This window comes from Telmatherina bonti (assembly GCF_933228915.1).
Source record: "Telmatherina bonti genome assembly, chromosome: 2".
In the NCBI taxonomy this organism is placed as follows: domain Eukaryota; kingdom Metazoa; phylum Chordata; class Actinopteri; order Atheriniformes; family Telmatherinidae; genus Telmatherina; species Telmatherina bonti.
In genome coordinates this window covers 23,855,800-23,883,585 of record NC_136620.1, presented here as the reverse complement: position 1 = coordinate 23,883,585, position 27,786 = coordinate 23,855,800, and the positions used below count along the sequence as shown (strand labels likewise).

Here is a 27,786-nt window from a genome sequence, read left to right as displayed (position 1 = left end):
TTTGTGTGAATCAATAAAAGAAGGTAAAAAAGAGTAGCTTTTGACTGAAAATGAGGTGGGCTGAGGGGGTCCATATTAACTCATATTTTGTTCATGTTATGTTTTACCAGCTTGACTATTATCTTGTTTCACAGTGCAAATACATACAAAAACCAACATACTGATAAGGCTGTTAATTATCAACTATTTTCCAGTAATTTCCACTCAATGTTTTGGTAGAAGCTTACAGCATTTTCTTGGGAGATGTATTTGAATCATATCATTCATCTTGAATCCTTTCTGTAGCTGTTCTCTCCTAAGCTACTGTAAGTTAGACAAGTAATAACCAAGGTCTTTGTCCCTTTGAAAGTTTAAGGGGTCAGTGGCATGGTTTTCAGTGGTTTCTTTGGGGGGTGGGGCTTTTTTACAGTCCTAAAATGATTTCTTGCCATCTTAAGCATCAACCAAAGCTACAACAATGAAAAGTAATGTTTTGCTGAAGATACAAAATTTTATCTAGTTGTCTCAAACTCTCACTTACAGGACTTTCTTTCCAATGGCCTGGCTGCTATTGAGTTATACTTACCAGATTTTCTTGTCTGGTCATAATCTACATAATCTACCACTACTTTGTGTTTCAGAGATGTCTACTAGATTGTCTGAACCATTGTAAACCAATGTGACATGAGACAAAACTGTTACCAAGTCCAGTGAGATACGAAAATAACAAACCAGCATATAAAAAAATAACTCAAGTAAGCACTATTCAACCATTAACCACTTAATAACCAAAAAATACTTCACTGAAGAGTTTGGACAGGGAAACCAAGCTGTTTCACCATCAAGTTTAAGGACTTCTCTGGTGCATGTGTCAATATTATCCAGTACTAAAAATCCTTTCAGAGAGGTTGCTTGTGGGTGGAATGCACAAGTATGTTCTGGCAAGCCGGGAAAATCTTGGAAAGTTGTGCTAAAAAGGCTGCTGGTACTCCAAGGGATCAGACTAACCATCTTCATCAAGGTACTTCAGGTGGCTTTCTAGCTCACTTTCAACCTATCACCCTTCTGAGGGATTCAGTGCATCTCTTTCTTCTTCTGGACTGCTCTTTGGTGAAACTTCCTAATGATTTGCATTGCTTCTTCAAACCAAGTGGCAGAGTTGGTTCAGTGACAACTCGCACTTCTGCGCTGTGGTTCACTACACCCCCCACTGAAATCTCTGTTTGTGATTGGTTTGGATTTTCATCCAATATCTTCCTTTAATAGCGTCCACCTTCTCTACACTGATTAACTGTGCCTTGAATCCAGGATCCACAGAGGAGGCAGCCATGTTAAGGAGATAATCTGTTTTAGAGTTGGCATATTTCTCATCAAGGTCTCTAACATGGTCTTCTGCTCTTTTGTGAGTTGAGTTTTTTGTTCTTTTTTATCTCAGTAAATTTGTCCCCCATTTCTTTTTGCACTGTCTCGTTTCTTTTTTCCTTTGGCTCAGTGTTGTTCTTTTTTATTTTTTAGCACTTAAAGCACGGTTGCTAAATATGTCACTCAGTAGGTTGTTGCTAGCTTACCAAAGAGCAAGCAAGTTAAAGCAAGCTTTGCAAAGCTAAAAGACATTGAGAAGTTAAAGCCTTTCCTCTGTTTACGTCCCCCAAAATGCCATGCTATTCATTATCAGAGTTCAATAAAAATGATTGAATATTTTGTCAGATGTATTTTCTACTGATTTTGATCACGTGTCTATCGCAGTAGATGTCGTCATTGTTTTATCGCCTAGCCCCAAGTTTCTGCTTTATTTATAAGTAACTCTGACTTATAACAACTGTACATATTCATGGCTCACTATACCCAGGTACCCATGGTTAAAAATTAAATTGTGGAAATCATCATGTCAGATTCACTTTAAACTGTAAACCTGCATATTTAGTTAGTGTGTGTTTAGCTGAAGCCTTTACAAGGTCAGAAAAGCTGTCCGCCTACGCGTCTGGATTGCATTTACAAAGTGCCCTTAAATCTCACTGTCAACAGCAGGTCTCAGTGCTTTCATAATTTTAAAAATGTACTACAAATTTTCCTTTATGCCTATTATTCCCCCATGTTTTTAGGTCTGCTTGCAAGAGGGCATTAAGTAGCAACTTATAGCAGCCAATGCAACAGCAGTTGACTCCAAAACAAATCTCCCTTTGGGAAAAATAAAGGGTATGATATTGCACTCCATCATATCCAATTGTATTACCACATATTGTATTGTGGTAGCAACTAAGACATCTGTAAGCTTTGAAACCAAAACACTAAGCACATCACTCTTTTACAGAACCCCTTCACTCAAAACAGTGGATGTTCTTTTTCCTTAAAGAAATTTTCAAAATTGACACTGACCCTTATGCCCCCCTCCCCACAACACAGACAGAGTTAAAACAAGGAACAAAAAGGCAAACCACTGTAAAAGAAAAAGGCCCAATTAAGCAGTGGTCTTTAATGTCAGTCTGCCCCCCACTGTAGCTCCAACCAGACATGAATGGAAGAATAATGCTCCTTTGAAAATAATCTTGGTTTTCTAATCTAAACTTATTGGCTTATGAATAGGAAGCCCTTAGCTGACAGGTCCCCCAGGTCACCCTCCATCTCTTCCTTTGTCCTCTTTTTTCCCTTTCTTCTTTCCATCTTCTGCTCCTTCGTCCTGCTGGGTCCATAGTTGGGATTAAGCCAGACAAGGCTGTGATCGCCACCCCAGTCTTGCCCTTGCCCCCACGAGGGCAAGGCTGTGCTAATTGTGCCTGGACATACACATGCACATAGAAACACACATGAACACCCATGTGTGTTGGCATGACCAACCACTGGGCTCATGTGCTTGGATTACTAGAACACTATGAAAGAGAAACAGCAAAGGAGGGCTGGGGGGCTAGGGGGGAGTTGGGTGCTCAGAGGCATTAATGCCTAGGGTTATCCCAGAAAATGCTTAGATGAAAAAAAAAAAAAGAAATCATGGGTCCAAGCATCCCCCCAACCTCACCTCACTCACATCCACCCTCAGAAACCCCACCCAGGCAAAGAGACCCCCCCCCCCCCCCCCCCCCCCCCCCCCCAACTGGCAGCAATAAATAGATTCTTTCTTTAACATGCCTAATCCTGCTAAATAGCAACAAATCCTATTAGGCATGAATTATAAATCCTTCTTCACCATTTCACCCACCCCCGCCCCACTGAAGAAACCAAATTGCCCCCGTCTTCTGGACAGGCAGACACATACCCCTTCATAAAAAATTATTTTAAGAATGTTGATCTGAGCACAATGTAACTATGTAGTTATTGGACTGTCATGTATGAGTATACACAGTATGCAAACATCTGTGCCATTCGCTCTGCATGCTTTTAATGCTCTTTTGGGTGGAATTGTGTGTGTGTGTGTGTGTGTGTGTGTGTGTGTGTGTGTGTGTGTGTGTGTGTGTGTGTGTGTGCGTGTGTGTGTGTGTGTGGCCACTTGTAAAAAAAATCTTCAGACTTAAAATTCTGGACCAAGTAAGCAAACCAAGGTTTAATATGGATAAACAAGGGGCAGAGCTACACTTGCTTTGTTTGGTTTGTTTGTTTACAAGAGTTCAAACTTTACAAAGTAAAGTAAATTTATCATATACAGTAAGGAAATAAAAAGCAAACTTATTTACAAAAGTTTACTTGGTGGAGAGTAAATGTCATCAATGTATTTATACCCAACATAGCGTCCCACAGCTAGTTTTAACCAGTCAACTTGTGTGATCATGTGATAATGTACATTAAAATACTTAATGTGTGTGGACTTATAGAGAAAACAATTTAGGCAGATGTTTGGATGTGTCATACTACCATTAATGCCCTCTGAGAATTGCCAAGACCCAGAAGTAGCCATATTTGGACAAGACTATAGAACTGTAGGGAAGTACCAATGTACCCGACTTTGAATTACTTGTGTGAAGTTGACTTTTTTTGTATCTGTCAGTAGAAAGCGTAATTATACAGAAAAAATATCCAGAGTGCTGGCATAAAAGACAATTGGTTATTGGGAAAAAATAACAAAGAAAAACTTGTCTGATGTTCTCACCATCAGACAGATCAACATTGTTGACACAGCTTAGGGTAACCTTTTACACTAGAACAACAAAGATGGGACTATTAACCCTCAAAATGTCCAACTCTCTAATTAGCTTCACTTTGAAGACCATTTACCTCCACTTCCTCCTCTTTAGGCTACACCTTAGGTTTGCAACATTAACCCTGAGACCCTGAATTAGTCTGGTCACATCTATTAGGAAACCATTATGCCAAACTTTTTACTGCTCTATTTGTAGATGGCAGGAACTACAAGAACAGCCAGCCTCTGCCACGTGGTTACCTGCTTGTAAAACAAATGTTTTTCCAACACAGAAAAACTGTGTAAAATCCACTGACAGTAGATTTATGGATATTTACTTCAACACAAGTTACTCTTTTTTTTCAAGATTGTAAAAGAATTCCTTTCAAACTGTGACCTTATTCAAACAGCTTTAGTTTTTAACATTCTTGGCTGTCTATTTGGATCTTTCTTCACCCAAATCTTTAGATAATTTAGCAGAGGCTTGCCAAGTGTTCACTCTTCATTAGTTTGCTTACTGGAAGTGCACTTTTCTCTCGTATTCTGACTATGGTGGAACACAGCTGTGACTGTCTCTGCTCCACAGCTTGTGGGATTTTGCTTCATTAATATTAAACATGTGTTGGATTTTCCTGATCTTGATGGGATGTAGATCATGTGAGGCTTTATCCTCACCATTGTGATTCTTTCAGGAGACCAGACAAACTGTTTTGCCTTCTACTATTACCAGCTATTGGACAAGGTATGTGTATCATGTAATGAGGGAAACTTAGTTATAATTTTCTTAACTATGGAAAACGATGACTCATCTCCTGTTGGTGTTAAAGAAAATAAGCATAGGCAGCTTTCTTTACTACACGCTGAATACTACAAACATTTTATGCATAAACATGTGCAGTATTTCCATTGTGTTTGTGAAAGAAATGCAGTGGATAACTGTGACAATAAAATCAATAATATCTCGGGCCACTCTTTACTGTTGTTTTCTGTCTCTGTGGCTGCACACATCAAACATGGCTTGCTCTTTTTGTTCTTTCTTTATCATTAGTTTTCAATGGGCATAGGACTTTGATGTGGCTTGGTTGCTGTTGTTGTTTCCAGCATAATTTGATCACTGTCTATTGATCTGGGAATGGGGACATAAAAACAGCTGCTCAAGAAAGACAAAGAGGAAAGGATTACATTTAGCTAGCGGTACAATGGTGAGCAAATTATTTTTTCTATCTTAACGATTTCTTTCTTTCTTAATAAAGATAGCCGGGAGTATATATATATATATATATATATATATATATATATATATATATATATATATATATATATATATATATATATATATATATATATATATATATATATATATATATATATATATATATATATATGTGTGTGTGTGTGTAAACAAGAAAAAAGGAAGAAAGAACATTTTGTTGGACTTCTTTCACAGCTAAAACCCTCAAAATACTTTATAATAAAATAAGACAAAAAGAATGCAGCAAAAAACACAATAGAACACAAGTGGAGCATGTGTATGCAATTGTGTGATGTAAACAATAATAGAAAACAGAAAAAGTCATAGTGAAGCTAAAAAGGAGACTTTTGCATCAATCTTTTTTTTTTTTTTTTTTGTAGAGATTTAGCAATAAAAGCCATCTATTGTTTAGTAGTATGGGCTCAATATAAACCCTTAAGGATTAGGCAGCTGTAAAAGAATTTGAGAGTTTGTAAACCAAGTGTGTCATTCTGCAAAAAAGAAAATCTACCCACAATGTTCAAGTTTGGGAATGTAAAAAAAGGATTTGCATCGTGGGGAAAAAAAATCTCATCCAAAACATTTTGTCCACATATGCGAATCACAAAACTGTATACAAGTCTTGACATTGTGGTTGCTGTCTTTACAAATCTATCTGAATGGATAGTGACTGTCTGATCATAGGACGGATGGCCTCCTGTCCTTCAACACCACTGCAGGCTCATAAAACCAGAGCATGCAGAAAAACAAGTCGTAACAGCAGACACAGAAAATTAATGGGCTGTCTCTGTCCTGGTCCTGACCCAATACTGGCAATGATGTGAAGACACCGGGAACTTTTACAATTAGTCATCAAAGTCTGTCTAATTTGAAGAAACACATAAGATCATTTATTAAGCGAATAATTACATCAGCTTTACTTATTTAAAATCCTGATTGAATGGCGACTTGTCCTGTTTTGCATCTTTGCAGTGTGCCCTTATAATTCTTACCAAGGCACTTTCTGGCATTCCATTACTTAGATCAAGCAATTCTGAAAGAATTTAGTCATCTTATCCTTCCAAGATATGATAAAGGGATGTCTGTTTTTGAGAAGAACAGAAGATGAGTGCATCTCTTTGATGGACCAAAGTACCAGTCATAAAGCTTATCTGAGACACGCAGATGCAGGCACACGCACGCACACATATTGGACAGCAGTCTTGCTGGGGCCTGACCGTTGCACATTAATGTCTAAAGCTGCTTGCTAGTGACTGACTCCAAGGTTATTGCTATGCACCATGGAGGCACAGGATATTTGACGGTCCCCTGCCAAAGAAAGGGCCGGAGGTAGTAGGGGAAGGAGAAGAGTTGCCATTGACAACTCTGAAATCTCCAAAGTGACCATCTGAAAATGAAAAAGGAGAAAACTTATTAAGAGAGAAGGGTCACTGGGAAGCCATAGGGCTAAATCTGTCACAGTTCTTTCAGAAAGAGTCAGGGTTACTTTAGAGGTCCAGCAGCTATAGTTTGTAGATGACTTTTATATTTAAACCTAATGAAAAATCCTCAGTCTGTTGAGAGGAGCACTGGGGTTTAATCCTTGGTATTAAAATACACACTACTGGTCTTCTCAGAAGAATGAATCAGACAGCACAGGACAATGAAAAGAAAATTGAAGTCACTGTGGGTGAGCTTTGCTTGTTCAAGAGAAGTCTCCAGAACACACTGTATTTTAAAAAAAAAATTCTGCAAAGACAACCAACAGTCACAAAAGCAAAAAAGGATGAGTACGAAGCAGATTTAGCAAGTTTTTGCATGACAGCATTGGCGCAAAGCCGTCAGACTTGCATTATTTTATTTTCCTGTGCCAAATGTTTATGGGAGCCAAAGAAGGGGGTGTAGCGATAAAACTCTCTGTGTTATTCTTTTATCACACTTACCCACTGAACATGTGTGCGCATTTGTGTCAAACACAGGAAACAGGAGGAGGGCAGAGAGGGAGCAAGGCACGGTTGTACACCCTTCAAAACCGCACATGTTTTTTGTTTCCTACATGTGTTCTCTTTCCCAATTATGCTCCAACCTCCAAGTCACACAGCATATAAGAGAAAAAAAACACACTTCTCTCTCCACTTGCTGACGAAAGAGAACAAGGAGTGGGTGGTATGCTTTTTTTCCCCCTTCAAAAATAGGGCCTCATGCTCTTTATGTTTGGTATTGTTTGTGTGCATTTCCTCCTATAGCTTGGGCAAGCCGTGCATGGAGGGCAGGAAAAAAGACAGTGGCCTGACAGTCTTTGATGTTCATGTTTTATGGTCCCATGTCAAGGCATTGTCTCTTAAATCCTTTTGTTGTCCTTTTCCCTAATTAAGACCTCTGAGCGACTTGTTGACTCCACAAAGACCCTTGTTTGGGGAGGTGGAGGGTGGAGGGCATGTGTTTCTATGTTTCAAGTATATGTGTGTACGTATGTGTGTGTGTGTGTGTGTGTGTGTGTGTGTGTGTGTGTGTGTGTTTTTGTGCTTGTCTGTGCATGTGTGAGAGGGAATGTCTGCTTTGATTGGAAATAGCTTGAGAGATGTGTTCCAAACAGCAGCCACACACACACACACATAACCCATATATACAATTCACGGGCTTCTACTCAAGAATGAGGCTATTCATTTGCTGTTGGAGGGCAGCTTCAATGGAATGGAACTTTACTCTATCTGCAGTCACAAGTTAAAGTCAAGAGCACTTTGTACATAAAAAAAGGAAAAGAAAAAACCCAGTGCTGTATGAAACTACCTTTGCGCTTGTTATGTGTCATGAAGGCTAAATAACACTCCAACAAATCAGGTGCATTTGTACTTGCATGTGGTTATTTTTCAAACCCAGTTTAATTCTCTCTTTGGGTTTGTGTCCAGCAAGAATCTTCTTTGGTTTACTGTTAACACATGTACTTATAAGACACAACAAACATAACACAAACCATCCTTTAGCTACCCAACAGATGGCTGAAAGGTCACCTGTGTCTGAGACATAGCACATATGAAATGGAGGGCAGGTTTAGAAACATACCATTAGTTGGGTAACACTATCCATTTAAGGGACTGTGTATAAGAGTGCCATAAACATGAGATGACTTCTGTCATGAGCATAAATTAGTCTTTGAAGAATGCTTGTGGTTGTCATCAAAGCCATTTTTCTCCTAGAGACTGCACAGTAACATCACAAAGAAGACACACGAGCGCTACTGTTGTTTTCACAAGTATTATAAGGGCACACAGCATTCAAACATATGCTGAGATTTCAGTTTCTTGGGAAAAATGCTGTTTTTTGTTTTAAGGAAAGTTTTTCAAATTTTAAAGGACAGTCATAAATATTCAACAAAATCTCTAATTCGACAAAAAAAACATTGTGGGACACCAAAACTAACAACTAAGCTTTGATCTGTGGGGTCTTTTGGTCCGCGTCCATCAATTTAGGACTTACAGTGTATATGATGGACACGGAGCCAACAGTGATTCTCAATAACTGAGCACTGGCCTTCACAACCAACTATTATATTACTTGTGGTGTTTTATGATAAAAAGAAAACCTATCCTTGAAACTTAAGCAATACAATTCATTAAAGATAAGTAAGCATAATAATTATCAATCAGATACTAGTCAATGAACACCATTGTGCACTGTTCTGTAAATATGCTAGAAACTAAAAGACAATTACCTGTGCAAGTGTGTAGGTGTTTGCGTGTGTGTATACTTGGGTATATTTGTAAATATACCCAAGTTACTATAAGATAGCAAAGAGCATATAAAGTAGAAAGTAATATGAAATGATTATTTAAACTGAGATTTTTTTTAACCAGAAGGGTCACCCCTGCTCGTCATTAGAAATAATGCATGTTTAAGATACTTCTTCAGCTTGACTCTGTGGCCATGTTTTACACTGGACAGTTTTATGAATAGTCTGGATTGTATCACTGAACTTGATGTCAAGAAAAATAATTATGCCATTGCAATAAGAGTGCCAAAGTCCCGAAATAATTATTTTACCTGTCACAGTTTTGCTTGGGTCTTTGTGGGTCTGTACTAAATCTATTTCATTGTTTGCACAAATCAAAGAGATTCAGGACATTTTTCAGGCATCCATGTATAACCTTAAAAAACTGCCAATATGGAATGTGTATTGTAAGAGCATTATTGTAAAGACACATTTTTCATCCATCTTAAACAGTAGGTCTGACAGGACAGTCAGGCCTATTCTTTTAACTCTTTTTTTTATTTCACCATTTCTACCAACAGAGGTTCTTTTTGGGCTTTCTGACGATAAACAGACATTTTGCCTTTAGCTTGTGGAATGAACCAACAAACTGACTTGTACAGAAGCCGCTGTAGTATGAATGAAAGCACGTGTGCATCTTTAAATCCCATTTGGTTTGCTTATGCCGATGTAGAAAAAAACAAAAAACATTGATAATAATGTGCATCATATCATGTTTATAGCAGGTTTACCAATAAGTATATTAATTTGATCCATAATCTGCAATTATATTGTACCCATTTATATTTTAAAAAAAACACTAGCAAAAAAAAAAAAGCTTATGACAAGTAAATCAAATGAGCACTTGTGCAAAACACACTGCGGGCCTCCTTGAAAAAACAAACTCAAGTGCATGCCAGACATAGACTATGGTATGCTAGTATGAGTGTGTGTGCATGTTGTTTACATCCATAAGTTTTTGTTTCAGTGTAGAAATCCATAACAGTGGATTTTCCTCTGTGTTGACACAGATGTGCTCCTTTTGAGCTGAGCGATGCATGAATCTGGTTTTCTTCTCTACACTTTGCACTACGTTGCAGATACAGGGTTATGGCCCAAATAAGAAACACATAGAGTTGTTAAGGGCAATCTATAAAATTCCCCATATAGAGCTACAAATGTTTGACTATTGCAGAGTGCACACATTGTCCATTATTTTCTAAATGCAGGAAAGCTCATTTAGATTAACCTCTGGCATCCAACCTTTGACAGATTTGTGTTGCAGGTTGGCCTGCTAAGAACAAACCAGTTTTTACAGCAGCAGTTGTACATATGTCAGTTTCCTGATTTTATCTTTAATCTGTCTCCTTTTTTGTAACAGGCTGTCCCATGCCCAGAGGTCTGCAGTAAAAGTCCTGCGTAGAATGAAGTACTTTGTGGCGAGGAAGAAATTTCAGGTAAGCAAAGGGAAATCCTGAGAGAGAAACACAAACGTTGGAGACGGCAAGTGGGGAGTCAGCGATGAAGAGAAAGACAGACCAGGAGAGAGAAGTGTGTATGTGTGTGCGTGAATGTAAAGGAAGAGCGGTGGGGGTGGGGGGTGTCAGGGGCATATATCAGCTGCAGTGCCTTTTTTTCTCCAAGTGTGTGTAGGAGCATGTTTGTGTGTGAATGCTTGAAACTTGCACCTGTGCGTATTCTTTGTGCTCACTTCAGTTTATGGAAATATTCTAACCTGTGTCTGGTGTTACAGTATGACCTTACTGTATTGCATAAAGAACATTTGCACAAAGACAAAAATACGCACATGCACAGAGAAATGTGTGGCTGCACTGATTGAAGACAGTGAGATTTAGTGGAGAATAAAAGTGACCATAATATTCAGGGTTGTTTCTATGAATATTCAATATTGGTCTAATAATGATGCATAACGTTTGTCATATACGTTGTGCTTTAAAGGACTCTATACGTTTTCAGTTACACCCTAAGTGATTTCAGCTGCAGCCACTATACTGTGACTACCAGTGGTACCCTGAAGAGTTCATTGAGTTCTTTCAGATACCCCCCTTGTAGCAACGTCATACCAAACAAAGCTGTGAAAGGATCTTAACACGATTGCTCTCTACATGACCATGCACTTGTCAGTGTGTGCACACTCACACACACAAACACACAAACACACACATACACACAAATACAAACATTGAGTTAACAATGAACCCTTTGCACCCAAGGGGGTTGGGGATGTTTTCGGGGAACCAAGCAACAGAGGCTGTGGTTGACAATGGCTTTTGTGTCCTACCTTGTGTGTGTGTTTGTGTGTGTGTGTGTGTGTGTGTGTGTTTGTGTATTGTTTTTGTGTGTGCATGCATGGATCCACAGCAAGCGCGGAAGCCATATGATGTGCGAGACGTGATCGAGCAGTATTCCCAGGGTCACCTCAACATGATGGTGCGCATCAAGGAGCTGCAGAGAAGGTGTTTTTATTTTTATTGTGTTAGAAAGTATTGCATAATTTTCAACAGAATTTGCAAATGATAAATGATTAACATTGAAAAGTGACCTTATAGAGATTTATTTCCAAAAAGAGAGAGTAAAAAAAGGACTTGTGATGGACAGATGAGTCTAAGCTAAGCAACTGTATGAAATGTTCTAAAAATAATATTCATTAAGGGAGAAGCAGACCTTTTCATTTTTGCCGATTCACATTTAGAGAATGTATTATTTAAACCGGAATAGAGGCAGGGTGATACAAGCAATCTTGCATTGAGAAATATTACATTTTAGAAATCTTGGAAAGATTAAAGAGGCTCTATGATGCCATTTCTAGTTTTCTGAGCTTTCTACAGTGTTATAGTGTTGAATACTCATCATACATATGAGCTGCCGTTTTTTTTATCACTTAAACACATGTTTGAGTTGTCCAGCACTCTTTATGTTCAGTTTCCATGGCAACAAAAACAATTGCTTTTAGAGAGTTTTTTCTACTTCAAAATTTTAGTGATGTCCTGGGAAGGAGTGATTGGACATCTTCTCTAGGTTGTGCACGTTCATGAGAAGAAAGCCACACCCGAATTCACTGCCCAGTATAACTGCTCCTAGCAGGTGACCAATGAGACGCAGCCCAAAGGCAGGACGTAGGGCGGAGCTTTCTCTGTTTGCTTGTTTCTGGCAGAGGCAGATCTGAGAGGATCAACACCAAAATAAATGGAGGGGTTTGTGATAAAAAGGCTTGATATTTTCTTGCCCTTCTGAACTTGCTTGGTAAATTAGACTGCATAAATTAGATTTACAAAATAGAGATATTTAAAAATGAACAACCTGATATCAGGATGAGGAACCACTTCACACAGAGTTTAAAAAAAAAAAAAAAAAGTCTCTGAGCATGATTACCTACCCCAGCTTTGATTTGCATCTTTTCTGGATATGAGGTTGTAACAATGCTCCTCTGTATGATGCCATTTGTTTAATTTAATCACAATCATAAATCATCTTGTCTTATTTTTCCTGTTTCACTTATCAGTTGGAATAGCACCATGGTTACTCAACTGAATCTTCTCTGGATCTGACCAGTAGTTTTACCTCTCTCTGTCTAATCCTTCTTCTCTTTCACCCAGGCTTGATGGCACTCTCGGGAAGCCTGGAATGTTTCTCCCAGGTAAATACGCAGAAAACCCTTACCATCTGATTGACACCCATCACTCTTTGCACCATCTCTGCATTTACAACACACACACACAAGTTCTCCCAATCTAAACACAAGAAAAAGAAATGTGTGTGGTTATATGTCTAGATTATTTTGTAGCTTTTTGTCATGTTTACATGTATGTATGAATTTGTGTTCCTTGCGTGTGAGAGTTGTCAAGTGTGGTTTATGTATTTGACTTTCATCAGATGAGTTCCAAGACACAACAAGACACTTTGATTATTTTTGTTGTTTGTTTTCAGGTAAATATAACACTGGTAGGATGAAAGCATCATTACTTTCTGAATGGAAAGAGACAATTTACAACAGATGCTAGCTCCTTTTTGAAAAATTCGACAATTTTAATCATTGTGTTAAAGTTTATTTAAATGCATACAGCACTACGAATTAATTACATTATTCTTTTTGACTGGCATTTAAAAGTGCTCATGTTCTTTCAGTGATGTAATTGATGTTACTAAAAATTGTGGCATTCAGCGCTCCTCATATTCATTGAATTTATTCTAAAATATTTGTATATTTGAATTTTTTCTTTCTCTCTTTTAAAAAATTCACTAGGAAAAGGGGAAGATAAAGAATATCCAACTATCGGGGCACGACTGATCAGACTAGAAGATAAGGTAGGCACACTCCTGCGGTGTGTATATTTTGACTTTAAGTACGAGAGATTAACTGATGAAATTATCCAGGCTGTTTAGCAAAGGTACGTGTGTTTCACTGCAGAACTGTTTTGTGTGCGTCTGCATAGTTGTCTGCTAGAGTGAGTCTCTCTTATCAGATGAATGCGTGTGGTGGAATCTTTTGATGACTGCCGTTGTGGTTGAGCTTGTTCAATCCGTGCCAGCATGCACCTCCTTGCATCGGCATCTCTGCAGAGCTGAGTTCATGCTGCACATAAACACCCCCCCCCCAAAACTCTGTTTTTGTCCTGGGTTTTCTGGGTAAGATCACAGTTTTTTCCATACCAGGCAGGATTGGGTGGTCTCACCTATTGAATGTTTATTTTTCCACAAGGGAATATTAAAGTATTGGACGGAGGTTAAGTGAAAAGTCTTTATGCAGCGAGGCGTGGCCAAAAAGGCAACAGCTGTGTTATGAAACCCACGGGTGGGAATAGGTGCATCCTCTCTCCTAGCAGAAGGGGCACAACATCATGCTCGTGTGATAGCGTACAGATGTCTGTGTTTCTGTGGTAGACTAATAGAGGAAAATCCTGATCATGTGTTTTCCACAGTTTCTTCCCTAAACAGCACACAAAATGTGTTTCGGTGTTTTGTTAGATGATGTTTGAGAGGCAGAAATACCAAAAAGTGAAATGAGATTGCTACATTTGAAAAGATTCTGTGTGTGTGTATGTGTGTGTGTTTTGCTTTTGGGGATGTAAGGTATGATGCGGAAGTTTTGAAATGCTTTTCAAATACTTTGCAGTTTTGAAATACTTTTTGCAGTCAGTCATTTTTTTTTTAATTTAAGCCAAGCAGCTCAGGAATTTCCTCTCTTATATTTCTAACCATCTTTGCTCACTTATTGATGCTGCTGTTTAACGTTTGGATGCATTACCCTTCTCTGACCTCTTTGTTTAAGAGAGAGGTGTAATGATCTTGAACCAGGACTCTATTCATACTCAAAACCTAAAGACCTCCCTCAGAGATTGGGTAACAGATCATTAGCTTTAGGCTACGTGTTGTGATTACAATCTCTTGAGTAGAAACACAAACCTGTGTTAAGAAGTGTCTCCCCCTCATTTCTTTTCTGTTTCACTTCTACTCTGTCTCGCCTTTATATTGGCAAGATAAAAAGAGATTCATTCAACTGACACTGTCTGTTTTTCCTCTGAAACAATGAGGAAACGATCACTTTCCTTTAATTGCAGCTGCATTTGCATGACTGAGACGAGCCTTTAAAGTGAAACTGCAAACCAGCTGCAGAAACTTGGGTTACGCAGAAACATCAGTCCTTTATAATTACTGTTTACCTCATCTCAGAGCACTCCCTCTTCTTTCTTTTCTGCTTGTGTTAATTTCTTGTTTTGGTGGTTCTGGTGGGGAGGCACACCTGTTACATGGACAAGGAGCTTCCTTTTCCCCCCCAGGCAGCAGGTGGATGAACCCACTGACCCTTGTGTTACTTAACATTGTGGAAAAGAGGTGGGCCTAACTATCATGTTTTCTCACATAAAACTGCAGACTGTAGTTCTGTTAGTGGAATTTTGTTTGTCCATTTTGTTTGTTTATTTTGTCTTTGAGATTTTATGGCAGAAATGTATATTTGAGCAGTTAAACTGAATAGGTAATTTTGCGGTATATTCGTTTCTTTCTCGTCTGTTTTTCTTGAGTCACAAAATGAGCATCATGATGCCATTTTGTCATAAGAATCTAGTTCACTGATCAGGTGAGAAGTAGGGTTGGTTTCTTGTAGTTTTATGCATTAGTGATGATAAAGCAAAATACTCTTGGCAATAAAATAAATGCAGATTTAAGTGACAACCACATTGACATTGGTTTTCAGACCCACAGGCCATGTCCACTTCTTCAATCAAGTTTATGCTCATGGCTTTGTGCAGTTATTAGTCCTTTCTTCAGATAAATCTTTAAGTAGCACATCACAGAAATTGTTAAACACAGAAAAGGTTATTGTGTCAGAAATTTTGAAAATGGGGATTTTACAGTTTAACTCAATTCCCTTGATTGAATAAAATGATCTTGTGGTAGCAGATTTTCTTTAGTTGGACATGGCTCAGGTGGTCTTCATTGAACTGGTTGGTTTGTTATTTAATCCTTAGCCATTTTGTGTTTAAGTGTCCTTGATCAAAACACCAGCTCCCTGTTGCTCCTGGTAGTTAGATGTAAATGTAGAACTTAGAAACATATTCAAAGTGCTTTGTGAAACTGAGTTTTCATGAAGAGCACCGGATGGCAAGAAACAGAATTTTCTTACTAAACAACACTTGCGTTTTACTGCAAGTGAAGTCTGTGATGTTGAATCATTCTGGATGTAACCGTTTTCATATGTCATACTATACCTTTATTAATTGTTTGATCTAAAACAAAACAAGAAAGTGCAAAAAGAAGCAATTGGATAGAAAAGGTCACCCAGCTTTAACTCCACAGTGCCTGCTAGGATGAGCTTAAATAAATGACTGGATCTGTGCAGTGACCACAATTCTGCTGTTGGAACATCTTCAAGAGGACAAACTGAAAAAAAAATCAAGTTATCAGTTAATTTAATTAATTTAGAACTGATTTAATTCAAGCAGATGATATGATAAAAGTTTATTAAATTCATCATTTATCATTCACAACACAAAATCTGTCATTTCAGAAAAAGTACTTTCGAGAGTAAAAGTTAGAGAAATAATAAAATAAATTATGTTGCTGCTTGAAGTGCTTTAATTTTTGTCTGCATTTTTTTCTGACATTGTGCCATTTCTTAGTTTCACCACTTTTTAAATGTCGCTCATAATGGTTAACCTGATCATTCCCAAGGCGCAACACTGGTGTTACAGTTGAGTCATTTCTGAATAGGATCTTTCCCAAGGGGTCCGAGGAATTCATAAGCTGTGCAACGTAATGTTTGTGCATGCACAGGACTGTGTTCCCATGCCTTTCTCAGCACTCACTCTTGGTCAGCCTCCAGGTACATTCTCGTTCCTCCTTTTTTTTTTAATATTGTTTCCTGTCCAAGCATTGTCAGCAAATCACTTATAGATGAATTTATCACAGTGAGCTGAAAGGAGTTCAGGCATTGTGTGTCCTGTACAGGGTTAGACAGTGATTTATCACAGAGACAAAGACACACATAAGTCTCCATGCATGCACTTAGACACACATGAACGTGGAGTTGATTAATCACCAAAGTGTCCAACCCCACTCTCAAGATTGAATTCTCTTAGAGTGACTTGGAAACGAAGATGAACGACACTCTGTGACAGTCTGTTATCTCTCTGTCAGACGCACTTGATGAAAAATAGCCAAGTGACAGTGACCAGTGTGTCTGGGCCTCCACGTGGCCTTTCAGGGGGAGCTCATCCCATGCTTTAGAATAGAATCATCCAATTGCTTGTGCTAAGTTTCTCTCTGATTTACATAAGCAGAATTTCTTTCTTCTCATCAAAGTATGTGGTAATAAGCTTTCACTTAACAGTCTATCTGGGAAAAAAAAAACAAAAACGTGTTTTTCTTTTACTTCTTTTTCCTTTTTTTAAGTTTTGATCCAATTTAGAAGTGTCATTAAGACAGTTGCAGCCAAGCGTGACACAGCAACATAAAACTTAGAATTATGCAAAACTGAGACTTGAATTCTTTAATTATGTAGGAGGTAAAATTTGTTTTGGCAATGGACACATTTTCATGAGCGTTTTAATTCTGCATAAAAGTTAAATCCAGTTTAAACAGATGGAACATTACCATGTAAATACCTAATTTCAAATGAAAAGGACAATTTGAAATTAAACTTAAATCCGAAGTAAGCGGCTAGTTAATTCCCATTTTAAATCTGAACTGATTCCTCCCTCTATCATGTAAATGTTCATCCGTTCAAACGTTAATTCCGGTGGTTCTGTACACGCAGAAGTACTTAGTAAATTTAAGTATGTCACTTCCGCCCCCCTGTCCAATCAGAGCACTTCCCAACCCTCTCATCTAATGCAGAATTAAGTACAGGAAAATAAACAGGTTTTACTGTGTAAACTTCAATTCGGAATTATTATTTCCATGTAAACCCAAAGGAGAATACGGTTGTGCGGAATTATTTAATTTGGAATTAATAATTCCAAAACGTCATGTAACCGTTGCCAATGTAGAAAAAAGACCTACTAACTCATTATAAATACCCCAAAAAGTAAATGTAATTATCCTGAACCAAAAAATAATGGGTGAGATTTTCATTCTTGTTGTGCAAATGGTATCCACCTGGGGGCAGAAGTGTCGGAAACAAAAAGGTTTTGAGCCAAGTTTTTACCAAAAGGTGACTGAATAGGTCACAGAAACTGTATGGATCACATATGATATGCATGACATTAAAGGGTTAAAATGACAAACTGGATTTTAGGTCCTGTAAGTTTTGAGGTTGGGAAACAGACTTTTTCATCCAGCAAATCCCACACAGACTGTGTTGCAGTGAAGTAGCTTGCCACCATCATGGAACACTGTCACAGTGTGGGGTGTACTTGGTAAGCAGCAGTGTTTAGGTAGGTGGTAATTATCCAAGTAACATTGTTACACGTTCCACACGTTCATATAAAGTGCTCTCGGCTCTGGACTGCTTGAACACTTTGAGCAAACTGCAGCTACGGTATGCTGCCTCTTACAGAACAAACTGTAATGTAATCTTCGTTTTGATGCCTTCAGAATCAGAATTCAATTTTTAAACAATTAAAGTTATATAATCATTCAGACAGGATGGGAAAAATAAGCCAGTCTTTCAGTCTTAATCACCATAAATGTATTTCTGTAATCTGGCAATTAGCTATAAACTTTACAGCACTTTATCTGTAGTAACTCATACAACCGTACAAATTTTGTATTTTTTTATTGCATTGAAAAACAGGCACCCAAACACACAGACAAATGATGCAATTATAATTTTTTTGTTTAACTTCTCATTCAGTATTTTTTATTTATTAAATTGTTTTACAGTTTGTATGTTTGGAATGTGATGTGTCAAACCATCAGCAGTTTCCAGAAAAAACACCCTCTAATGTACCCTCCAGGCCTGCACAGACACGTCTCTGCTCAAGACATCATTCATTATTTATGTTTCTCTAAGTATACTACACTGGCCATAGATCACACTCACCCTGTGGTTTACTTCACCCTGCTATATTAGGACAATTATGCTCCGCTGCGTATGTCACGCTTATATCATGTGAATTAGCATGAGACGTACGCAGAAGAATCCACGCTCTGACCTTAATAGCATCTCAATTAGGTAAGTATGTTGTAAATTACAGCAAGGCCAAATACTGCGAATACTTGAGGGCTGAGACAGAGGGTTGTGTTTGTTAGGAGTCCATCTGTAAGGCATTTAGGGCCCCACGTCTCTGAAAGCATGGCTCTGAGGGGGGCAGAGATGTGTGTGTATGTGTTTAGACTGGTCTGATGCAGAGCCAGTGCAGTGATGTAGACAGAGGTCTAGTGCTGTAAACACATATACACACACAAATTTGAACATTAAACCACATAAAGATTTACAACTGGATATCCAGGCACGTATAAATACTAAGAAAGAAAATAAAAAAAGTTACATATTACTTGTCCACCCGCAATGGCTTGTTCAAAATTTCACCTGCTTCATTATATATGTAGCCGATGCAGGATGGGTCGCTTCACTGTGATATGATGCACATTCAGATTATATAACATTTGAACTAATTTAAAGCACAAAGAAGGTGCTCATTGTTCTTGCTCAAATTAATTGATAAAAAGGGGATTGTTTCCCTGACCCTTTAAATTCACCGGAAAGATTCAGAGGATTTAAAGCAACAGCGGACATTTTTAATCTTTTAAGGCCTTGTAAAAAGAGGAATTAACTATGTGCAAACTTCAATCCTGGTGCAGCATCATGTTGGGGCTTTACACACTAACCCTGGCCTACTAAATAGTCTCCTTTGTGGTTACTGGAAGCCAGGATGTGAAAAGATTTAGAAGTTCTTCACTTATTGCTCGGAGGGGACTTTTCTTTCGCATTTATTCTGTTGTTTTATGTAGACATCGACATATTCCTACCATGTTTTGTTTTTGAGTTTTAAAGCGCTTCTAAGTCTTTACTAAGAGTTACAACGCAACTTAGAAAATGTGTTTGGTAGATTTGCATCTTATTATTAGTATAGTGATATGTCACCATCCATCTTTTTTCTTCTCTGTCCCCCTCCACACTTTCTGTTGTGTTATATGGATAACACTTTGTGTCTTGCTAAACTCCCCTTTGCTCCCATTCCCAGCAGCTCTCTGCCTAGAGAGTACCCTGTCTGTTGTTTTGCGTCGTTTTGATATATGTGTGTGTTTGGCCACTACGTGCTCAGTGGGGAGCTGAACCGAGCAGACAGGTCTAAACAAAGAGAGGAAACTTGGCAAAGGAAACTCGTGCTCTCACACACACAAACACAAATCCTGGAACTCGCAGTCTGGACGCAGTGGTTGTAGTCATACTGCCCAGTGCTTCATGCAGACAAGCACATCCAGAATCCTCCTCCTGCATGCCTGGACGCGCCAAACAAAAACAATCCAACATACAGTTTCTCCTGCTTTTTTTCCCCTGATTTAATCTAGGTCTTTAAATTTTGTCACCATGAAATCTCTTTGTATGGACTGCAAATATGTCCATGAGTTAAAAAACATGCTTATGTGCCTCCATGCTTGTTCAGCATTGTGGTGATAAAGGAACATTTTTTTATTTATCCTGAATGAGAAACTTTCCTTTTACAAGAAGTCTGGATGCCTGCTCATACTGTGAACTATCCCCTCTTGCACAGACACTGAAGTGTGAAAACACTGTATTTAAATAGCTGAAGCCTAAACTCAGACTAAAAGCTGGGTGCTTAGCTTGTTTTCTGCTGGACCATAAATCAACTGATAACAGATTGGGATGGACACGTTGAAGAGTACATTCCAGCTTCGAGGGGGAAAAAAAAAGTAAATGAAAACTTACATGATATCATGTAAATAGTTTTTCACAGATCATAAGTTGCTGCAGTGTTCTGTGGCCTGATGAACAACTGATATAGCATTTAATCTTCCTAATACAGCCAAATGTCAGCAACAACGACCCCCTTGTGGTTATTTAACCCACCATTTTTGGCTCTTTTCTCTGTGTCTCTTCCGTGTCGAGCCTAACCGGTCTTTTTCACGCCGACACTTCCCACCATTGATGTGGCGTCTTTATAGCGTGGTGAACCAGATAGCATGCAACAGGGGGTGGCTTGCTGCTGTGAGCTAGATAGCACAGCAGAAGCAGTATGCCGTTTGTAGTGCAGCCCAGCAGTAAATCATGTTTCGGCAGTGCGTTAGGGATGCAGCCCCTGGCAGCTCCCAGACGGCCTTTGGCCCTCTCTTAGCGCCACTCTCTAATTTCAGAGCCAGAACCCTGCCTACTACTGTGTCTTTACCGCATTCCCACAAACCAGAGACGGACAGTCTGCCTGCATGTCTGCCTGCTTTGCTCTCCATCTTTTGGTCTCTCTTGCTTTCCATTGCTCTCTGCCTTTGTGTCTCTCTATCACGCCGTTGCTCTGACTCCCTGTTTTTTTTTGCCTGCCGTCACATATTCTTTTTCTGCAGCTCTTGGTCTCTCATTCTCAGAGTTTGCCCTCTTTCCGCCATCCCTGTCTGCTTCTGGGCCTTCTGGATTATAGGTCTGTAGTCTCACTCGCAGTATCTAAATCATGTAGTGCACTGCCACTGTCTCTTGTCAGCAGTCCCACTCCTAGTCTCCGTCTGCATCTCTCTAGCACCCACTGTGGGCCTGCGCATTGGTTGTAAATACCCCTGCTACATTTAATTGCTCAGCTTTCATAGGGCCCTGGGAGATATTTCTTGCACATATATTTTACTGTCTTGGCCAAACGCCCCAGCTACTTTTGGTTGGACCTGACCACTAATATACTTCCACATGGACCAGTTTATTATCAGCATGGAGGTGTGAGTTTACTAAAGCAGGTTATGAAGGGGTCAATATACAGTTCATGAAACAGGGGTCTGTGTTTTATTGTGTTTTATTGGGACCTGCAGTCCCACTAATGCACAGTGCTAAGAAGCCCTGGTGCCACCTCACTTTTGAGTGCTATTAAATCAGTCTACTGCACGGAACAATAAACCAGCTGTGAATAATGCCAACCTGTGTAAATTACTCCAGAGGCCACAAGTGTAAATGTCACTGCTGTTAAGTCAAGCTGGTACCCAGGTAACATATAACGGGCACTTTGCCTTCATGTATATGAAAGACACACTAAAGAACTTTTGCCATTTTCCCCGTCACGCTTCTATCAACGGCTAATTCAACATCCATCTTGCATCCTACCTGACCTGTTGGCTCTCTCCAGCCAGCAAAAGACGATCTTACAATAACTCTTGTTTGGTCCTTTTCTCTCTTCTAATCTTCTTGCGTTTTATATGCTGAATCAGCAACTTAGTGTGTTCAATACAGCCTGTTCCTTTTTACACCGTGAAACGAAACCTCACATCGCGTCCCGAATGTAAAAGTTATATAGTGTGGTTTATTTACGTTTGAATCAAAGATATAATTATTCTAAGTTTAGTTATGCTTTGCTGCCTGACATAAAATTAATCCAGCAGTAAAAATCATGAGGTTTAATTTCATGTAGTTTCTCCAAATCAGTTCATTAACTTACATAAGACACCAACTTTCACAGTTTTCTGAAGTGACTAGTGCGGTGATAGATTTTTTTTTTCATGTAAACTATCAAGTTTAGAGTTTGTTGGGATACAGTACTGTAAATGCTAATTAACCAAATGAAGATAAGAAGTGGATTTTCCGGAAGATAAGGTTACATTTTCTACCATTCAATTCAGGTGTGTTCATTTACACTGTGTCCAAAAACGGTAATTAACAGCATAAAATGTATCATTTTGAAATCAGTTTGGGCTTCCCATTTCTTTCTGTCTGACTTCAGGTGCAGTTGAAATTCTCTCACTTGTATTTATATAGTTTTTGTTTTGTTTGTGCAACAGGTCTTTAGTTTGGCATTATTATGGCAAAATAAATAGTGATTTATATCCTCGGATGGCATCATAGTTAACTTATTTCTTGCCCTGCATTAAGAACTGTTTGTTTATCCGCTCATCAGGAGGCCAGCGGTTTGATCTCTGACTTGTTCAGTCCTTATCTCAAAGGGTTCTTGAACAAGATAATGAACCCCACATTACCCATGATGTGCTCATCGGTCTGTGAGCTTGTGCTCAGTAGAGAGAATAAAAAGAAGTTTATGTCTGTGTTAGTTGGTGAATGTGGTTTGTCTAGTTAAGTTCTTTGAGTGGTCAACAAGGTTAGAAGAATTTACTGATATAAAGCTTGAACTTACAGGAGAAAGGGCTCACAGTCAGTGACTTTTTCCCAGATGTGTTTCAGGATACATGCTGTTATGTCCACTGCTAAATTAGGTCTTTGTGCCACCTGATGACTGTTCATTACTGAATGTGTACAGAGACTCTGTTGCATTTCCTAATGAGATTTTCCTCTCTAGATGATATTCTGAAATGTGTGATCATCTGATAAAAAATTAACTTACATTTTTCTGACAGTTGAACTTATGTTTAGATTATTCCATTTTTTCCCCTCACATCTAAATTTTTACATTCCACATACATAAATGGTTAAATATTTGTTAGGTACAAACTGGGATGCAAGTTGAAATGCATTTATCAAGTCTAGTTTCAGTTCATTATAATAAAACAAAACAAAAAAAAAAAAAAACTGCCCGCCTCATGGTGGCACTGTTATTGTAGAGGAAAAGTAAGTGGCCTTCTTCCTTTGCTGATGGGTATGTCTGCACCTAAATTCAAATTAAATCCAGTGTTTAGACATTTCAGTAATTAACTGACTGACATCCTTTTATATCAGAGCTGATTGACATGAAATAAGGTAGATTTTAATATGGTTACAGGCTGTTGTGCTGTAGCTTTCTAAACCCTTAGTTCATGGAATGAATTTAACTGGCTGTTACTAATGCAGGCGTGTTTATGACTGTGTAAAGATTTGACTGGGCCACTTGTGGTTCAGACATTGGCCCTAAGGTACTTCATGCCCAGACATATCCCTAAGGCAATTGTATAGTCACTAGTGCCCAAAGTAAATTATCGTTTATATGTGTGTGTATGCACAGTTAACGTGTTTGCCTGAATTACTTCATCTACTATGGGCCAACTCTCCTGTCATCTCCTATTTGCTTTAATGGCATCAGGTTTTTGCAAACCACTTAACAAGCTTGTCTGTATTCCACAGTGTATGTGTTTGTGTGTATGTCAATTTTTCTTGGTAAATAACTAATGATTGGACTTTTTTTTTCCCTTTGGGCTATGAATTACCCCAAAAAACAATTAGAGCAGCACACCTTTCAATGGTACCCAATTAACTTTGTAGTCCATACAGGGTACCGACCTCGCCTAGTCCAGTACAGTACAATGCATAAAATCAGGAAGCTTTCATTTGAGGCTGAATTATTGAATGGGACTGTGAAAGGGATCTACATATTCACAATAGGTTGAATGGTGGGTGTTAGCAAAGGTCCTCCACCCCTTTTCTGCCATGGTGGCAAAGCTGAGACAGAATAAGCTGCACCTTTTGCCGCTTTACTGTAGGTCTCATATCTAAAGATGCTGAAAAGTCACTCAGTCAGTCAGCCACCCCCCTCCTGACCAGCAGAGTACCATCAGAGTGATTTCATTTCAATATCCATTTTCTGTAAATAGTTCTTTATTATAGTAGAGGGTAATAATGTTACAGGTTTCCTATGTTAAAGAAGAAAAAAGCAGATTTTAAAGTAGAAATGGGACAACACAATAAAAGTATTTACTAACACATTCTTCAAAACACAAAGGTCACAGACTGTGTGGTATATGTGTTTGCTCTCATTCCAGAGGCAACTAGGATCCGAGACAGACAGAGATAGAGACAAACAAGCAGACTGAGATAGAGCAAGAGAAAGACGATAGTCTAGAGATCTCGATACTGTTCGTCTCCTCCTTTTCATGCTGGAGAGGAAGAGGGAGGCCAGAAGAGTCTGAGCTGAAGTTTGCCTGATAAGCAAAGCAGATAACGGGTTGCAGTGAACCTCAGATAGAGACAAGAATGAAGTAGAAGGGCAAGCTGACTGAGATACTTCTCTTCGTTTACACCCAAGGATCCATCTTTTGGAAAAACAAGAGAAGGCTGCAGAAACTGAACCAAAGTTGTCTGGATAAGGGGATGATAAGATTTTGCTGTGTCTGAAGTTCTTACAGATGCTGAATAAATTAATTGAATTGATGGCGATTTTATGAAATCCACCAAGTGTCAGCTAACACCCACATAGGTTATGTTCTCAAAATCTTCCTAAGAAAATACTTGAATAATATTTGCTGCTTTTGTGCAGCAATGATTTCAATGGCAATGATTGGCTGTTTTGTTCACGAGTGAAAGAATGCTGCAACGGGAGATTTAGAGGTGGATCAGTGCAGCATATGTACTGATCCAGACTGTATCAGCATGTTGTTGTGAAGAAAAAGCTGAGCCAATAAGGCAATGCTCTTGATTTACTAGTTTCTCTACGTTCCTACTGTTGCCTATGGTCATAAGCTGTGGTTAGTGACCAAAAGAACAAGAAAGCAAATAAAAGCAGTTGAAGTGAGTTTCCTCTGCATGTCGGTATGGACCTCCTACATTGAACATCTGGGAAGGGCTCATAGTAGAGCCATTTCTCCTTTGCATCAGGAGGTGGCAGCTCTTAGGAGCTGCAAGGATGCCTCCCTGTTGAGGTGTTTTGGGCATGTCACAGTAGAAGGGATTAATCTTCCAGCTGGCACAGTTCTGATTATGCTCATTGCTTCCTGCTCCTGTGATGTTACAATATATATTCTGTCTTGCTCTTGTTCACATTTAATGTGATTTGATACATTTGTTTAATAAGTTTAGCTCTGTTTTTATAAAACAATTGCAGATATTTAGACAAGTTATAGTGTGTTTGGTCTCAGTTTACATAAACATTGGGATTTAAAAAGATTTTCTTGGATATGTTTCTATTTGTTTTCTGTGAAAGGCCAGTAAAAAAAAACTGCATATAATGTTATATTTCTTGACCTTCATATGGGTTGACGGGAGCAGACAGGTTGGGATGCAGATTGTGCGGAAGCTGGCAGGAGTGACTCAGACAAGCAGAGAGAGACATGTGTAACGGTCAGAATTCAGCAGGATTGAAAAAATAACGTTCTCTCACCTACTTTCCACATGCATATGCTGCTTATCACACAACTCACTCAAACCAACCCCTATGGCAACGTGCCCAGGCAAGGATACACTACCTTTAAAGAACTTTCCATTTTTATTGCTGAAGGCTACAAAGATTGAGTGTGAAGCAGCTGGAATAAGAATCAGGACCTCCAACCCATGGTCCTGAGGCTCCAAGTCCAAGCTGGAGACAGTACTGGTGTTGGTTTAGAAGCTGAAACTAATTCAGAGGTACTGTCAGGGGAGCTTTTGGGGTTCTTGAATGAGATGGATGACGAGCACAATTTAAGTCCACGCAGAACAGACAAATTTTTAGTGTGTTACAAAACTAGCTAAATAATGTCTTTGATGTGCTGATTTTACATTTAGTGCTCAGAGGAAAATAGATAACAAACAATACAGAGCATGGAGTTAGCATCAGTGGCTAACGAGTTAGCCTTCAGTTTGTGAATAGGAAATAATATAGTTACTTTAAAATGTCCTTATTGTCTCTGGAGAGCTTGTCACCAACGGGATTAGTAACAAAAGACTTAAAGTCACAAAACACATTCCATCTCCTATCACCATGTCAAGAGGCCGAATCACCCAAAGATGTTCATTTGTGAAACTTCTAGGTTTTTTCAAGTTTTTCTCTACATTGTTTTGAAGTTTGTTGGGATCCATGGGTGGCCATTGGCTTCTTTATTATTATATTAGTTGTGGCATAGAAAAGTTCTTTTGATTTGTTATTGCCATTTCTGCCTATAACTGCTGGACTTCACCGGAGAGACAGCAGAGGCTCGGAGACCTCCTGATGATATACCATCTTGTTCCGGGCCACGCTGTGCAGCTTCCTCCAGGGTGTGAGCATCAGCCACCAACCAGAAAAAACATTTCCACCTTGTCATTGGGCCATAGTGATGGTTTCTGAGCTGCTAATTACCACATCAACAACTACAGACATAATAAAATCACATTGGCTTCTTTTTCTTTGAGTGTTTAGTGGTGGTTGGTAAACAACTGTATAATTACAGTTATTTTTGCCAGGTTTTAAAAAAAATGGCTCCTAGACTCACTCTAATAATTCGTCTAATGAAGCCCCTTTCTTGCTAGTTAGAGACCTGCACTATGTAAATGTCACGCTTTCAGCCCAGGACACCCTTAGTGGAAATCCCTCCAAACCAAGTAGAGTTGAGTAGAGTAGTGCTGAGGAGTTACTATTTGAAAAGGGGCAAGAGACACACCAAGTGCATTCATAAGCAGCCTGTGGTTCGAAGTAAAGATGAAAAGGTCAGTACTGAGGGGTCATCCCCACCAGTCCATCCCCAAGCCGAACAGCCTGTTGTCCAGGGGTCTAAGGTCACCTCAGCAGGTTGGGTCATTAGATCACAATGGAATCCAGTTTATCATGTCTTGTCAGTTAGTCTGAGCTGTCAGGAGCCTGTGCTCAGCTTGAGAGAGAGGTGAAGAAGGATGTAGCAAGAGTTTCCTCTAGAGACAAGGGGGCACTTGAGAGCAGAGATTGTGCCTTTGCATGCATCTCAGCATGTGTCTTTTTGTGTATTGGTTTGTTTGAATTCAGACTCAGGGTATGCCTCTCTATGGTGTGTGTGTGTGTGTGTGTGTGTGTGTGTGTGTGTGTGTGTGTGTGTGTGTGTGTGTGTGTGTGTGTGTGTGTGTATCTCTTCTCAAATCACTCAGCACCTCAACATTGGCACAAGGCCTCTGCGATGATGTGCTGCCTCAGCTAAATTGCTCTCCTCCCTTTTTCCCTGTCCCTTCTCTCCCCCATCACTCACTTTCCCACTTCTCCTCCCATTTCTTCTTTGGGCCCTTCCAGCTACCCTCACCCATAGGAGTTTAAAACACTGGCTTCACTCTGTCTCTCAGAGGGTGTCTTCCTCCCTGATTCTAACTTGCTCCATCCCTCCCTCACAGATAGTGAAGGGATTGGGGGGGGGTAATGTTGACTTGGACTACTGTGGGAATGCAGGTGCTAAATGTACACGTGTCTGTGTGTGTTGGTGCCCTTGGGAAGCTCCTCCATAAGTTCACTAGTCAGCTTAGTGTCTGCTGTTGGTTAAATGGCAACGTATTAA

The 27,786-nt window shown here is 39.2% G+C and overlaps 1 protein-coding gene across 1 annotated transcript in view; it reads left to right on the top strand.

The window, feature by feature from the left end:
* The window catches only part of kcnq1.2 (potassium voltage-gated channel, KQT-like subfamily, member 1.2), a gene marked incomplete at both ends in the record, with an annotated part of 177,485 nt that overhangs the window by 97,367 nt on the left and 52,332 nt on the right, over positions 1–27,786 (top strand). The window contains 4 exons of the mRNA XM_079246599.1: positions 10,448–10,523; positions 11,449–11,543; positions 12,684–12,724; positions 13,331–13,392. Coding sequence (XP_079102725.1) covers positions 10,448–10,523; positions 11,449–11,543; positions 12,684–12,724; positions 13,331–13,392 — 274 coding nt within the window. The remainder of the gene's footprint in view (positions 1–10,447; positions 10,524–11,448; positions 11,544–12,683; positions 12,725–13,330; positions 13,393–27,786) is intronic.